Source organism: Triturus cristatus, chromosome 2_1, assembly GCF_964204655.1.
Source record: "Triturus cristatus chromosome 2_1, aTriCri1.1, whole genome shotgun sequence".
Classification (NCBI taxonomy): Eukaryota; Metazoa; Chordata; class Amphibia; order Caudata; family Salamandridae; genus Triturus; species Triturus cristatus.
In genome coordinates, this window is record NC_140581.1 from 317,173,851 (window position 1) to 317,188,848 (window position 14,998).

General features: G+C 46.3%; 1 protein-coding gene across 2 annotated transcripts in view; it reads left to right on the plus strand.

Moving 5' to 3' along the window:
* The window catches only part of NNT (nicotinamide nucleotide transhydrogenase), a 391,279-nt gene that overhangs the window by 182,649 nt on the left and 193,632 nt on the right, over nt 1–14,998 (plus strand). For both annotated transcript variants that reach the window (XM_085631219.1, XM_085631218.1), the window contains exon 13: nt 12,188–12,333. In XM_085631219.1, coding sequence (XP_085487345.1) covers nt 12,188–12,333 — 146 coding nt within the window. The remainder of the gene's footprint in view (nt 1–12,187; nt 12,334–14,998) is intronic.

Consider the following 14,998-nt stretch of genomic DNA (forward strand, 5'->3'; position numbering starts at 1 on the left):
CAAAGAAGTCTTTCCAGTCACAAGATAGGTGACTCCTCCTTTCGGTGATAGTGCGCATGGACATCGACTCCATTGTTAGATAGTTTTTTCCGCCATCGGTTTCGAATGTGAATTTTGGCGTTCCGGCAGTTTCTTCGGGCCCCCTTCAACATGCAATCCTCGACGGTATTGTTTATTGATTGCGTTTCCTATTCTCCACGTATCGTTTGCTCTCAAAACCTTTGATCGGAACATTCGTTGAGGCCGTTGGGCCTACCCGTGCTGGGATCGGTAGCAGCTGATGGAACGGACTCCATTCAAGTTATGCCCAGGGTGTCGCGCTAAGTTCCCACTCACCAACTCACCTTTGCCTATCCCCGGAATACGATGAGAAAGACTGCGACGCGTGTCAGTCGTTTCGGTCGAAGAAAACCCTACGTGATCGTCGGGCTCGACCTCACGAAATGTACCAACAAAGCGGCTCTGTGCCGGACCTCCTCGGAGAAGAGTCCGAACACGAAGAATTGCAAGCTCAGGAAGCCGAAATGGAGGAGGAGCACGTCTCCGTATTTGACACCGACTCCGATGGCGAGGACCTGACACCGGGACAACGGATCGTGAGTAAAGAGAAAAAGGCTCTGGTCCCTCCTCTGCCTTCGGGCCAAGGTCAGTACTGAGAAAAGGTTTTGAGCACCCCGCCTTCGGGCTTGGTGCCGAAACATAAGCAGCCTTCCGGCTTGGGCTGTACCTGTCCCCACGCAGGTTCCGACCTGAAACCTTCGGCCTCGAAAGCGAAACACCTTCTGGTTTCCGTGCCACCGCTGCATAAACCTAAGTCTTCGAAGCCGAAACTTTCGACGCCAAAACCGGCATCTAAAGAAAGTACGGCAAATAAAGAGCCTCTGATTGAAAATCCACCGGATCCGAAACAGAAGGAAGTCGTGATTCATCCCAAAACTGGTCATATTCATGCCAAACTTCCTGAAAAGAGGAAAATGGGCTTACCAGAGGACTACCATATTCCTTTAAAGAAGAAAAATGTGACCACTAATCCTTCTCCTCCTTATATTTCTCCTTTTTTCACCCATTCATGAAGAATGGCTTATTACACCTACACATTCCCCGACACCACGATCACCTGACCCACAAGATACAGGGGATGGGGATATAGATGACTATGCACCACAGGATCCTGATCAATGGGATCATTATAATGTCCCTCAACCAGATAATGACCCTGACTTATATCCATCCAGGCCTTCGCCTCCAGATAACATTGGGTACATTGATCCTTAATAGGGCTGCACAATATCATGGAGTAGAGCTTCATAAGGAGAGTTTAGAAGAGTATTTTTTGTTGGAGACACTGAGTTCATCTCAAAGAGCTACACAAACATTACTAATGTTAAAGGTGGTGCTCAAACACACTGAGGATATCTTTAAAGACCATGTAAAAGCTAGGATAATCACTCCCAGGGTAGAGAAAAAATAGAGCTGCACCTAATGACCCTGTGTATATCCAAGGCCAGTTACCCTTGGACTCTCTGTTCATTTCCAATGCACGTAAAAGAGCTAACTCTCAAACAGGTGATGCCCCTCCTCCTGATAAGGAATCCAAATTATTAGATGCTTCGGGGAAAAAGGATAGAATCGCAAGCGGCTAATTGGTGCATTGCCAATGCCCAAGCATTGTTGGCAAGGTATGATAGAGCTCATTATGACGAACTCAAAAAGTTCATTGAATTCCTTCTGGATGAGTATAAGACTAAAGCCAGTGACCTTATTCAAGAAGGCTAATTAATAACTAATACCTCTATCAGGTGTGCGTTAGTTCAGGCAGCTCTAGCGGCTCAGGCAGTAAACATTAGTGTACTACTCCGTAGACCTGCTTGACTAAGGATTTCAGGGTTCAAGCCTGAAGTACAAACCTCTATTCTTAATCAACCTTTTGATAAAGAACATCTTTTTGGCCCAGCTGTAGATGTCTCACTAGAAAAGAGGAAAAAAGATTCCCAAGTTGCTAAATCCATGGGAGCCTTACAATCCCCTTCTAACAGGGGTGCCTTTCGTTGCTCAGTCTTTAGGGGCGGCTCCAAAACTGTATCTACAGAGAATCCCTCCTCGTCTTACAAGGGCAACAATCAATCGCCCTCTTCAAGAGGTTATTTTAGAGGAGGGATATAGAGGTAACAATGGCAAGGGATGAGGCAGAGGTAATTCAAAATGCATCTCCCCTGCAAACAGCAAGCAGTGACTTATTTCCCATACCCCCCATCAATCCACTCCTGTCGGGGGACGCCTTTCACAATTTCTACCCATTTGGAATACAATGACATCATACAAATGGGTTCTACTTATTATCCAATCTGGTAATTGCCTGGAGCTTACAAGCACTCCACCGAATATTCCTCCAAGGTCGCGCCTCATGTCACAAGAACATCTCACCCTTCTAAAGCAAGATGTTCTTTCTCTGTTGCAAAAGGGGGCAATAGAACCCACTTCCTAATTCCCAAAAAGGACGGCTCTCTCAGGCCTATATTGGACCTCCGAGAACTAAATCTATACATTCAGTCGAACCATTTTCATATGGTAACACTCCAATAAGTGCTTCCTCTCCTTCAGCAAGGTGACTTTCTATCCACTCTGGATTTAAAGGACGCTTACTTTCATATTCCAATACACCCTGCGCACCGCAAATACCTCAGATTTGTGGTAGCAGACCAACATTATCAATTCAAAGTCCTTCCCTTCGGAGTGACAACCGCTCCAAGGTTTTCACAAAATGTTTGGAAGTAGTCGCAGCCCACCTGAGAAGACAACAGGTTCACGTCTAAACTAAGCTGCAGTAAAACCAAAAGAGTACCAATAACACAAGGGAGGGAATTTGTCATAAAAGAATGGATTGATTGTAATAGCAAATTCTGCATTTACGTGATAATCTGCCCCTGCAACCTCCCATACATTGGCAGCACAATCAGACCATTACGGATCAGGATTCAGGAACACTATCGCAACATCCATAAACACTCTGCCGGCCATCCACTCACTGAACATTTTGAAGACATTCACCCCCACAAAAAGGACTTTCAATTCTTTGGTTTGGAAATTATACACCAAACTAAGAGAGGGGGAAATCGTGAACTGAAACTACGAAGACGCAAAAGTGAATTTATCATGAACTACAAAACCACAACTTTGGGACTTAATAAAGATGCGGAAATGCATGTATGGTTAGGAGATGACTAACTGCTTCCCCTTTTTTGGTCAAACCATACCTCCGAGCCCCATGACCTTAATTCTGTACCTCTCCCGAAAATCCTCCAAAAGCAGTGTACCCTCCATACTACCAGAAAATACGCAGCATTCCTCTATTGACAAAAACTTTATTTGAACACTAAGATATACAAACTATACGTTGCCATGCTGTACCGAGAATATATATTTGCCAATTCCCTTCGCCTCTATTATGAACTGATAGATGTCCTAACAATACAGAATATCTAGAAAATGTATTTGATGTAATATTGTTGTTTCTTTCCTTTTACAAACAAGCGCAACTTAAATTTAAATGTTCATTTGTTATGCCTGTCTCTCCCTTAATTTCTTCTCCCATTCCAAGATGGCAACCACCTTTCTCATTCTACTTATCTATCTGTCAACCGATACTCTCCAAACACCCCGCTCCAAAATGGCGCTTGTAGTAAGCACATTCCCACTTCCGGTTTACCCGGAAGTTGTTAGACACGACCACTTTATCCGTGCACTCCGTTACCGGCATCACATCACGCCGCGACCGCAGAAACCCATCGCAACCTGGCATTAGCCGAGACAGTAGGTAAGAGCTACTTGACCACACCCTTCATGTCCCATTCGACCTCAAGCTTTTTGACCCGTATCTCATTCTGGTCTTCATTGTTTTTGACTCCCCATTTAGAATCTTCGGGTCGACAAACCCTCCCGCTCATTATGATATCCTAGTATTTGACTACCCGGTAAGGGACTCTCGATCTCCTTGTGCACCTCACATGGTCTCTACATAATGAATCCGCCGAGCGCACTTGTATGTCTTATAACTCCGAAACTCACCTAAAAATAGACCGTATTCACGCAACGGTTGGCATTCACATTCCACGCTAACTTTGATCGAGCGCGTATGAGCACTTCCGAAGCCTTGAATTAGCTCCACTCCACCTTCTGGCTGTAATCCTCAAGATTACTCCTCCTAATGTTGCCCTTGACATCACAAGAATATTTATAATTGATAAACAGCAAGTTTTTTGCAGGCACCTTGCTCTCGATTGATGACAGTTTTGTCCCACGGACCACTTTTATCACCGCGTCATTGATCTTTACGCCACGCACCCATTCCTAAGCCTCTCACCCAAACACCTGTATCGTATGTTACTAAAGAAAATCTCTTTCCCTTCATTTCATACCTGACCGGACCTCCTTGACGCTGAACTCCCACTGACTCTGTAAATATATACTTTTCTCAACCTTATTTGCATCTGATTTAACCCTTATTCGTACTTTGGATCCTTGTGATTAACCGCTTTTTATTCACCTATGTTTACATAATCTGTTTCCAATGTCTCATGACCGTGTCATCACTTTACTAATTTTTGAACACCACGTGAATTGTATCTAAATTTGTTGGCTCTCCCGACTACGCCGCTCTCTGCATGACATGCCTTTTCCTCGCTTTTCTCCTTAAATGATCGCTGAACTGCTTCGAATGTTTTTTTGCATACGCGCGCTACCCTCAACTGTGATTTCTCAACATTTATAACAATTCATATCCCTCATTCATATCTGTCATTATATTTGTATTTGACTGAATTCAAACAAACGTGTAAATATTCTAATTGTATGACATGTTTTTCTGTAAATGCCGACCTACCCACCTATATCCCCCCCCCTCACCGTCTAAATGATCCTAATACCATTGTCACATCCCCCTTCCTTTCCATACCACTTAATCACCCTTTGCACGTCCACCCCAATTACTATGTCTGACCCCCACCTAATCTCTATCGTCTATCGCCACACACATATATTTTCACTTGCTTATATATATTTTTACTTGCAACTATACCTTAATTTTCGATAAACAACCCTTACCCATCCTTTTAACTTTACACTCTGTTCTCTCTCTTTTCCCTTGTTTCCTTTAAATACTCTTCACTCCCTCACCCCTCCTCCTCTACTCCCACCTACCGCACCATCATACACTTAACTCGGTGTTATGTACTCTTACGTTTAACCACTCTTGTTCAGCCCTGAAGAAGCCCTAGGCCGGATGGCCATTTAGAGGGCGAAACACGTGTTGGCTGTACCATCCTTGTTCTTTCCTTAAAGACAAATAAAAGCACTAATTTGTCACCATTTTCTTTTGATATACTTGCATCAATTGGATATTTTATCCCAATCGACCAACAAATCTATACTCTTGCCCGGACACACTGAACTCATCTTACTTCACTCTAGGGGGATAGGGGCCTCTCCCCCTGTTTCTGGGCTAGAAACAGCACAAGAACGATATATGCTTATTATATGATTAGTAAGGGATGTGGATCTTTTTCCCCTCACCTAAAACACAACAGGTTCACGTCTTCCCATACTTAGACGACTGGCTCATAAAGGCCAGTTCGCATAACCGCTGTCTGCACCACACACAAGACTATGCAACTCCTTCACCAACTAGGATTTACAGTAAATCAGACCAAATTCCACCTCCAACCATCCATATCTCAAGACTATCAAGGAGCTATTATAGACGCACAAAGAGCTCTAGCATACCCAACTCCAACCAGAATCAGAAATATTCAATACCTAATGTCTCAGTTCCAGCCTCAACACTCCTTACCAGCTCGAGTGTTCACACAATTAGCAGGAATTATAGCGTCTTGCATTTTCTTAGCTCCCTACGCAGGACTTCAGATGCGTCCCCTACAGGAATGCTTAGCACATCAGAGGAACCAGGCTCCAGGTCCGTTATCAGACCTAGTGTTGGTAGGCGGCCGCACCTATCGCTCTCTGCAGTGGTGGAACACACACAACCTTTTGAAAGGGCGGCCTCTTAGCGACCCGGTTCCACAGATAGTACTAATAGCTCACGCATCACTGACCGGTTGGGGAGCGCATCTCCAAACCCACACAATTCAAAGCATGTGGAGCTCCCAACAAACACAGCTTCATATAAATCATCTAGAACAACTAGCGATTTTTCTGGCTTTGAAAGCATTTCAAGTTCAGATAATACGCAAGACTGTACTAATTCGTACAGCCAAAATAACAGCCATGTACTACTATCAAAAACAGGGGGAGACACACTCCCTCCAACTGTCCCACCTAGCACAGGACATCTGGAGATGGGCCATTCATCACAAAATCGATCTCCTAGCAGAACACCTCTTAGGAGTAGACAATCAGATGGCAGATCTGCTAAGTCGTCAAACACAGCAAATCCACGAATGGGAACTACATCCTCAAGTTCTCCTCCCATTCTCTCAAATGTGGGGCTTCCCACACATAGACCTGTTCGCCACGCACCTAAACTCAAAATGCCCAAACTTTGCATCCAGGTATCCACACCCATTGTCCAAAGGCAATGCACTATGGATGAACTGTTCAGGGATATTTGCTTACATTTTTCAGCCTCTCCCACTCATTCCATTAGTGGTTCGGAAACTCAAATAAGCGTCCCTGACACTAATCCTAGTTGCTCCCACATAGGCATGTCAACCATGGTTCACAACCCTTTTGGAACTCTCGGTAGTTCCTCATCAAAAATTACGTCTTGCACCCAATCTCCTCACACAGAACCATGGAGACATAAGACACCCAGACCCCAGTCAACTCAATCTGGAGATCTGGTATCTGAAGTCCTAGAGTTTGGCTATCTCAATCTACCGCCCGACTGTATGACTATTATCAAGGAATCTAGACGTCCTTCCACTAGAGCCCGCTATGCAGCAAAGTGGAAGCGGTTTGTAATTTACTGTAATAACCACATCAACCCGCTTGATGCTACTTTACAAAACATGATATGATATTTGTTACAACTACAACGTTCCAATTTAGCATACACGTCCATACGTTTACATCTAGCTGCTACAGCCGCATATCTCCAAAATAGACGACATCCATCTCTCTTTAGAGTACCTGTCATTAAACCGTTTGTGGGGGGACTCAAAAGAGTTATTCCCCTGAGACGTCCACCTGCTCCAGTGTGGAATCTCAACATTGTTCTCACCATACTAATGGGTTCACCCTTTGAGCCATTGCACAGATGTGAACTGCAATTTCTCATATGGAAAGTTGCTTTCCTAGTGGCGATTACATCACTCAAAAGAGTAGGTGAACTTCAGGCATTAACTATAGAAGAAACTTTTCTACAAATGCATCAAAGCAAAGTAGTTCTTCAGACCAACTCTAAAGTCGTTTCTGCTTTTCAGATCAATCAATTTGTTGAGTTGCCTGTGTTCTTCTCTCAACCAGATTCAGTAGCGGAACGTGCACCACACACCTTAGATGTGAAAAGAGCATTGCTTTATTGCATTGAAAGGATAAAACCTTTCCATAACACAAATCAGCTTTGGCGCTTTTGCTCCACCACACAAAGGCAATCCTATATCAAAATCTGGTATTGCAAGGTGGATAGTCAAATGCATTCAAATATGCTATGCAAAGGCTAAACGAACTTTACCAGTTCCCCCTAGAGCACACTCTACACGCAAACTGGGGGCTTCTATGTCATTCCTAGGAAATATGCCCATAGATGATATATGCAAAGCTGCCACATGGTCTACACCTCACACATTCACGAAAACATTATTCTGTGGATGTATTGGCCACACAGCAAGCTAGAGTAGGCCAAGTAGTTTTACTACACTATTTCAGACTACTACAACAGCTGCAGGTTAGCCAACGCTTTGGGAGATAACTGCTATGTAGTCTATGCAAAAGCATATGATCTACAGCTCATATGCCTCAAACGGAAAATGCTACTTGCCCAGTATGTTTCTGTTCTTGGCATATAGAGCTGTAGTCGTATGCGCCCGCCCGCCTGCCTCCCCGGGTACCTATACCTGTTGCAGTAACATCTTACTTGGATACATGCATTCATGGACATCTCCTTCTTACTACTCTTACTAACTCCATTATCACCTTCTGTGGTAAAACAATCTAACAATGGAGTCGATGTCCATGCGCATTATCACCGAAAGGAGGAGTCTCCTACCTCGTGACTGGAAAGACTTCTTCGAAGAAAAACAAAGTGCAACACTAGATGGCGATCTATGCAAAAGCAAATGACTCTACAGCTCTATATGCATTTTCCTTTCTTGTCTGTATTTATTTTTAAATGTGGATAAAAACGGAAATTAGGTTGCTTTTTGAGTAATTCTACATACTCTTTGCCATAACTGCCAGGTCAATAGCTGTGTGGATTGATAGGTAAGGGGGCTAAAAAAGAAAAAACTTTTAGTAAAGAGGCTTTAAAAGCAGAAGAAATTAACACAGTTGATACTGAAATTTGCATATTTTCTTATAAGTACATTGTGCATATTACCGGTTAAATAAATGTGGAAATATACTAATTTCAGCTTCATTTTTCCACAAAACCCAAAATAATTATGGATAAATACAGATAAAATTTGCAAAAGATAAATATGGATAAATACAGACGCAAATGACAAAAAAATAAATACCATAAAACCGGGAGCCCTAATCATAATGTCCTTGCTCAGACTGAAGTGCCAAAACTCCTTTGCCAAATCTGCTAGAGTCTTTGAATGTGGATCCCGTAGCTTGTTCACGTACCTTACAGTTGACATGTCCATTCGCAAAAGGACACAGCATCTCACCTGATCCCTGATAAAACTATTCACTGCAAAGGAGCCTGCCAACAATTCTAGTTAGTTGATGTGCATCTCTTTCCTGACTTGTCTATTTCCCCGCTTTCGTGAAAGAACCATATCTTGCTTCCCAACGCTGAAGGCTGGCGTCTGACTGACTACATCTGGGGTCGACACGAAAATGGCCCTTTTTTCCATGCCTCTAAATTCTCTAGCCATCACCTTAATTCCTCCCTCCTCTGAACTCTGTCTGAATATCTTACTCCTCTGTTTAAATATATCGGCTTTAACCTCTGTAGTGCACGATAATGATGGGAAGCTGAGAATACTGCCTGGATTGAGGCAGAAAGGAGGCCTAGAATTCTCACTATTGGTCTCTGGGTTACCCCCTCACTTGTTAGCACCCTCTGAACCTCTCTGCGGATTTTCCTCACTTTCTCCATGGGCAACCTCAATACACAATCTGAGGTTCTAATCTGAAAACCCCAAAACACAGTCTCCTCTCTTGGCTCTAAGCAAGACTTCTTCCTGTTCACCACGAAGCGCACGTCCTCTATCACTCGAGCTGCCAATGTCGTATGATCGTGTGCCAGTTGCTTGTTTTGAGACATAATTAGAATTGTCGTCTAAATAGACTATCAGCCTCACCCCTCTTGTACGCAACTATTGGCCTCATCACCTTTGTAAAGCACCAGGGAGCCGGAGTTAGACCAAAGGGAAGGCTTTTGATTCTCCACATGGTCCCTTTCCATTGAAATTTCAAGAGATCCCTCTGATTTAGACAAACCGGAACCATCAGGTAAGCATCTTTTAGATCTAGGCAGGTTAACCAGTCCCCTTTCCTTAGGAGGTCCCTCAACATGTGAATTCCTTCCATCTTGAAATGATTGTATTCCACCCACTCGTTTAATTCCTTAAGATTTATTAATGGTCTCATGCCCTTGTCTTTTTTCTCGACAAGAAACAGATAGATCACAAACCCTGCAGAGGAATCGTCTGACTTTTCTATTGCTCCCTCCTCTGCTAAATCCTGAACCTCCTGGTCTACTATTTTTTCCTCCTTCTTTGCAAACCTCAAGGGGGTTGGTCATCTTAACTGAACTGGTGTTGCTACAAAATCTATCTGATAACCACTTAGTTTGTAACACCTAAGGGTCGGAAATTCTCTTTCCATCCGTCTAAAAAATGGGCAAGTCTGCCACCCAGTTTTCCCTGTATAGACTAATGGTCGCTTTCCAAACATACCCTGTTTCCTTGGCCTTGCCATAAAATCCTATGTTCAGCCACTACAGATAGAACCCTTGTTATGGGCAATATCTAATGCAATCACTGGAAAGGCTTACCCCAGTCCTGCTGGAGAACAAGCCTTTCAGTGTCTGCTGCTTTTTTTTCAGCAGGTTTACCAACTAATGGTACACAAAGTCATGCCCTATCTTAGCATGATGGCTTCTTGCATTGCCATAGTTCCATTTGCCCGGTCATACATGTGTTCGCTGCAAGAGTGCCTAGCAGCACAGTGGTCACAAGCGAAGGGCCTGTGGGAAGATCTAGTATTAATAAAAGCTAGCACCCAACACTCTGCAGTGGTGAAACAGCAACAATTTGTTTCGAGTCAAGCCTTTCCTAGACCCCTATTACGAGCTGGGGGTGCACCTACAGTACATCACTGTTCAGGGCTTGTGGACTCCCCTCAAACAGACCCTTCACACAAACTATCAGGAGTTGTTGGCAGTCCAAGTGGCTCTCAAAGCATTCTTCTGCCACAATCGCCACAAAACAGTCCTGATCAAGACAGACAACATGTACTACCTTCAGAAACAGAGAGGCACGCGCTCCTTCCAGGTGTCGAGGTTGGTGGAGGACATTTGACGAGGAGTGATTCACCACAAATCCGCCTCCTAGCGGAGTACCTTCCAGCAGAGGATAATTACTTTGCAGACCTGGTCAGTAGGATGCAGCAACAAGTCCACAAGTGGGAACTCCTAGAAGTTTTGCTCCCCTACTTTCAGCTTTGGGAGTTTTCTGATGTAGATCTGTTCGCAAATGCCTATGCTTCGCCTCCAGGTTTCCACACCACAGTCCATGGGAAATGCACTGTTGATGTATTGGTCAGGGATATTTGCCTACTCTTTTCTGCCTCACCTCAGCCTTCTGTATGGGATTCGGAAGCTTTGGCACACCTCCCTCACCTGAATACTGGTGGCTCCCGCGTGGGCCAGACAATCTTGGTTCACAACCCTCCTCGAACTCTCTGTAGTTCCTCCCGAGAAACTCCTCATCAGGCCAGACCTTCTAACGCAACATCAGGGTACCCTGAGACATCCCAACTTCATACAGCTCAATCTAGCTATCTGGCTCCTGAAGTCCTAGAGTTTGGTTATCTAAACCTACCCCTAGTTTGCATGGTCATACACTGGGAAGCCCATCACCCCCCTACTCTGGCCTGTTATGCCGTGAAGTGGAAGAGTTTTGTCCACTACTGTCTATCCAAACACACTGAGCCTTTGAAATCAAAAGTGCAAGACATTGTCTGCTACCTGTTGTATCCGCAACGCTCAAGCCTGGCTTACACATCCATTCACCTACATTTAGCTGCAGTGGCAGCATACTTTAAAAACAGGTAGCATTCCTCTCTGTTCAGAATCCATCTTATTAAAGGTTTAATGGAAGGGCTCAAAAGAGGTATCCCTCCCAGAATACCCCCAAACACTATTTTGTGGATGTCCTAGCGAGACAGCAAGCCCAATTGGGCCAAGTTGTACTGCGTACACTATTTCAGGGGGGGGGGGAGGGGTGGGCTGCTTTACATTCTATGCACAGCATGTGTATCTACAGCTAAACGTGCCACGAACGGAAAATGTTACTTCCCCTGTAAGCTTCTGTTTATGGCATGTAATGCAGTAGATTCACATGCACCACCCTCTCCCCCGGAAGCCTTTAGCTGTTGCAGATAGCTGCCCTGTCCACTTTTGTTTTACTGTTCTGTTCGATTGCATGCACTTATTTACACATTCTCATTTTCTATCTCCATCCTAACCTGCCATCATGGAGTCAATGCCCATTAACATTTCCAATTAAGGGAAGAGTCTCTATATCATGTGACTCAAAAGACTTCTTAGAACAAAAACAAGTAGTACACGTTCGAGTCCAACAAGAGTATGCACAGCATGTGAATCTACAGTTCTACATGCCACGTACAGCTACTTACAGTGTAAGTAATATTCTCCTTTCTGCAGATACTGAGGCTGGGGCTGTTTGCTCATGTTTGTATATTCTTTGAAAACCACTTTTATTTTTGTTTTAAGTCCATATTTGTGTTCATATATTGTATCTTTTCTTATTGTTGACAGGAGGTTTCCTAGTTACCCAGAGAATGCTTGACATGTTCAAGCGTCCCACTGATCCCCCAGAATATAACTACCTCAACCTTCTTCCTGCTGGCGCCTTTGTAGGAGGATACGGAGCGGCTTTCACCAGTGGTTATAATATTGAACAGGTAAGGGGCCAGTTATCACTTTATCCTTAACTTATTTTTGCAAGTTAACCTTCACTTCGTTTTGTAGATGTACCTTAATGATGGACTGTTGAAAGGGCTTTAAGCCTTTCAGTGTAATAGTATTTTGCAGCTTGGTCCTCTTTTCCTCTTCCCATAATTATGTTCTTTACTTATATGTGCACTTGCTTCTTAAGATATTTTTGTTCCATCTCTTATGGAATTTGAGTGACTGTATAAGATGTGTATATATAGCTCTGAAGGTGGGTCCAGGGTTTTGTGGTGCTGAAAGTGGTAGCAATACTATGGCTTCTGTAGTAGGGGATCTCTGTGTATAGTCATAATCTATGAATAATCCCCGCCCATGTGCGGGGACCCCGGAGCAATCAAAAATATCTCTTAAGCTGTCCGCATTTGCAACCTGCAAAGACACTTAAGAGACAGACAAAATAATACAGCCTAATCACAACAAGGCTGCACTGGCCAGCACTTCCTCTGAAGTGAACACAAAAGCCAAAATAAAGTTGAAATGTCATTTTTTATTCACATTTGACATGTTCCTTTATTATCACACACTCCCTTCACCAAAATCCCTTTAAACAATAGAGAGGAAGGGGTGGACAGACAAGCCCTATAGGCTGTCATTATGTGTCTGCTAAAGGGATACCGTGCCTTTAAGAAACTCTCCAGAGACCCCCGGTATCCCAGGATGCACAGCCAACACAAGTTACTTTCAGTTCTTTTTTCCGGCTCCTGCTAGCAGGACCCTGGAGCTTGAGCTCTACCCTTTTGGGTGGTTTACTTAGTTAAAATTGGATTTTTTGGATTAAAAGTGGTTTCATTCGACGTCTAGAGCCTTTGTCTACTACTGCCTGCAATCTGGAGCAGTTTTGGCCCACTCTCAGCATGGCTTTATTCGATAAATGCCCTGAGTGTGGGAGGAAGAAGGCTAAGACGGACCCACATGAGGTGTGTATCCTCTGCTTGTCGCCCTCACATGTCCCAGCTGCCTGTGACATCTGCGGCACCTTTTCGAAAAGGACCCTGAGGGACCGGGAGAAGACTCGCCTTCAGGGACAGGAGAAGCAGAGGACCGGTGAGACTTCAGGGCATGGAGGGTCCCATTCCCCCTCCTCCGCCCATGCTCCAGCCCCCGGAGGGACCTCCGGGCAGAAAAAGGAGCAGAAACGACGACTACCGGCTGGTAGGTCGCGTTCGACGTCGAAGGCGACGACGTCGACGGCGAGAGAGAAGGCACCGGTATGTTCGCCGTCGATCCAGGGCTCTGGGTCGCGGCAGCCTCGGCGTTCGACGTCGAGGGAGGGGCCGGCGGGACCCGGGACCGGGTCGCCGTCGCAGGTGTCGCGGTCGACGTCGACAACACATCGACGTCGTACCGAGCCCCATGGACTGCACTCGCCGCCGTCTACCCACGGCTCGACGCTGACGGAGTCGACGCCGAGATCCCGGCGCCCGCCGTCGAAGCGGAGGCGGTCGACGCCGAGACGCAGGTCGACGTCGAGACACCAACGATCGACGTCGAGACACCACCGATCGACGTCGAGATACCAGCGATCGACGTCGAGATACCAGCGATCGACGTCGAGATACCAACGATCGACGTCGAGATCGCAGCAGTCGACGCCGAGGCACCGGCGGTCGACGTCGAGACGCCAGAAGTCGGCGTCGAGGAGACAGTCGACGTCGCGGCAGACACCCCGACGACGGCGATCAAGGTCGACGTCGAGGAGACTTGGTTCGACGTCGAGAGGACGGTCGACTGCGGGGCGGCACTCGTCGTCGAGGGCGAAGAGACGCCGTTCGAGGTCGAGGTACAGTTCGACGTCCCAGACATCGGGGAATACGTCCTCGGTGATTACGATCTCCAGTCGAGGATCAGGGAGGCGCAGACGTTCGCCTTCGGTGGCTTCCCCGCGGGACAGGCCCGCCAAGAAGAGGAGAATGGCCGCGAGCCCGGACAATGATGATGGGGGCTCTCCGGCTAGAAGTGATGGGGCTTCAGACCATCTGACCCCGCTGCGTACCCAGCGGCCCCCTTTGCCTCAGGTGCCCGACCTTCCACCGGCGCCTCCACCGGTGCCTGCACTGGCTCCTCCTCCTCAGCCTCCTCCTCCTCCTCCTCCTCCTCTTCCTCCGCCTCCTCTGCCTCCTCCTCCACCTCCTCCGCTGCCTCTGCCCGTGCCTCAGCTGCCTGCCTCACCACCGCGGCCACCGCCTCCTCCCCCGAGGGTCCCTCACCGGCAGAGATCTCGCTCTCGCCCTCGCAGGCGCTCACGGAGTAGGCGCAGATCCTCCACTCGCTCTGGACATGGTCGACGGAGGTATCGGTCCCGTTCCAGAGGGTCGAGGGGCACGTACTCTCCGGGGGCTGGCAAGTATTCGCCCTCGCTGTCAGAGACGCCTCCTTCCCGCGTCTCTCCAGTGGATGACATTGCCACGTTCCAGGAGGTGTTGCTGAGAGGGGCTGCGAAGTTGGGGATATCAGTGACTACCCCTATTCCCACTACGTCTGTGATTTTTGAGACTTTGCATAAAGTACATCTGTCGCGCCCCCTCCTCCCGCTGGTCCCAGGACTGGAGGAACCTGCGATGGAGGTGTTCTTAACGCCGGCTGTGGTGAAGCCGGCGCCCTCGAGACTGTCAAAGA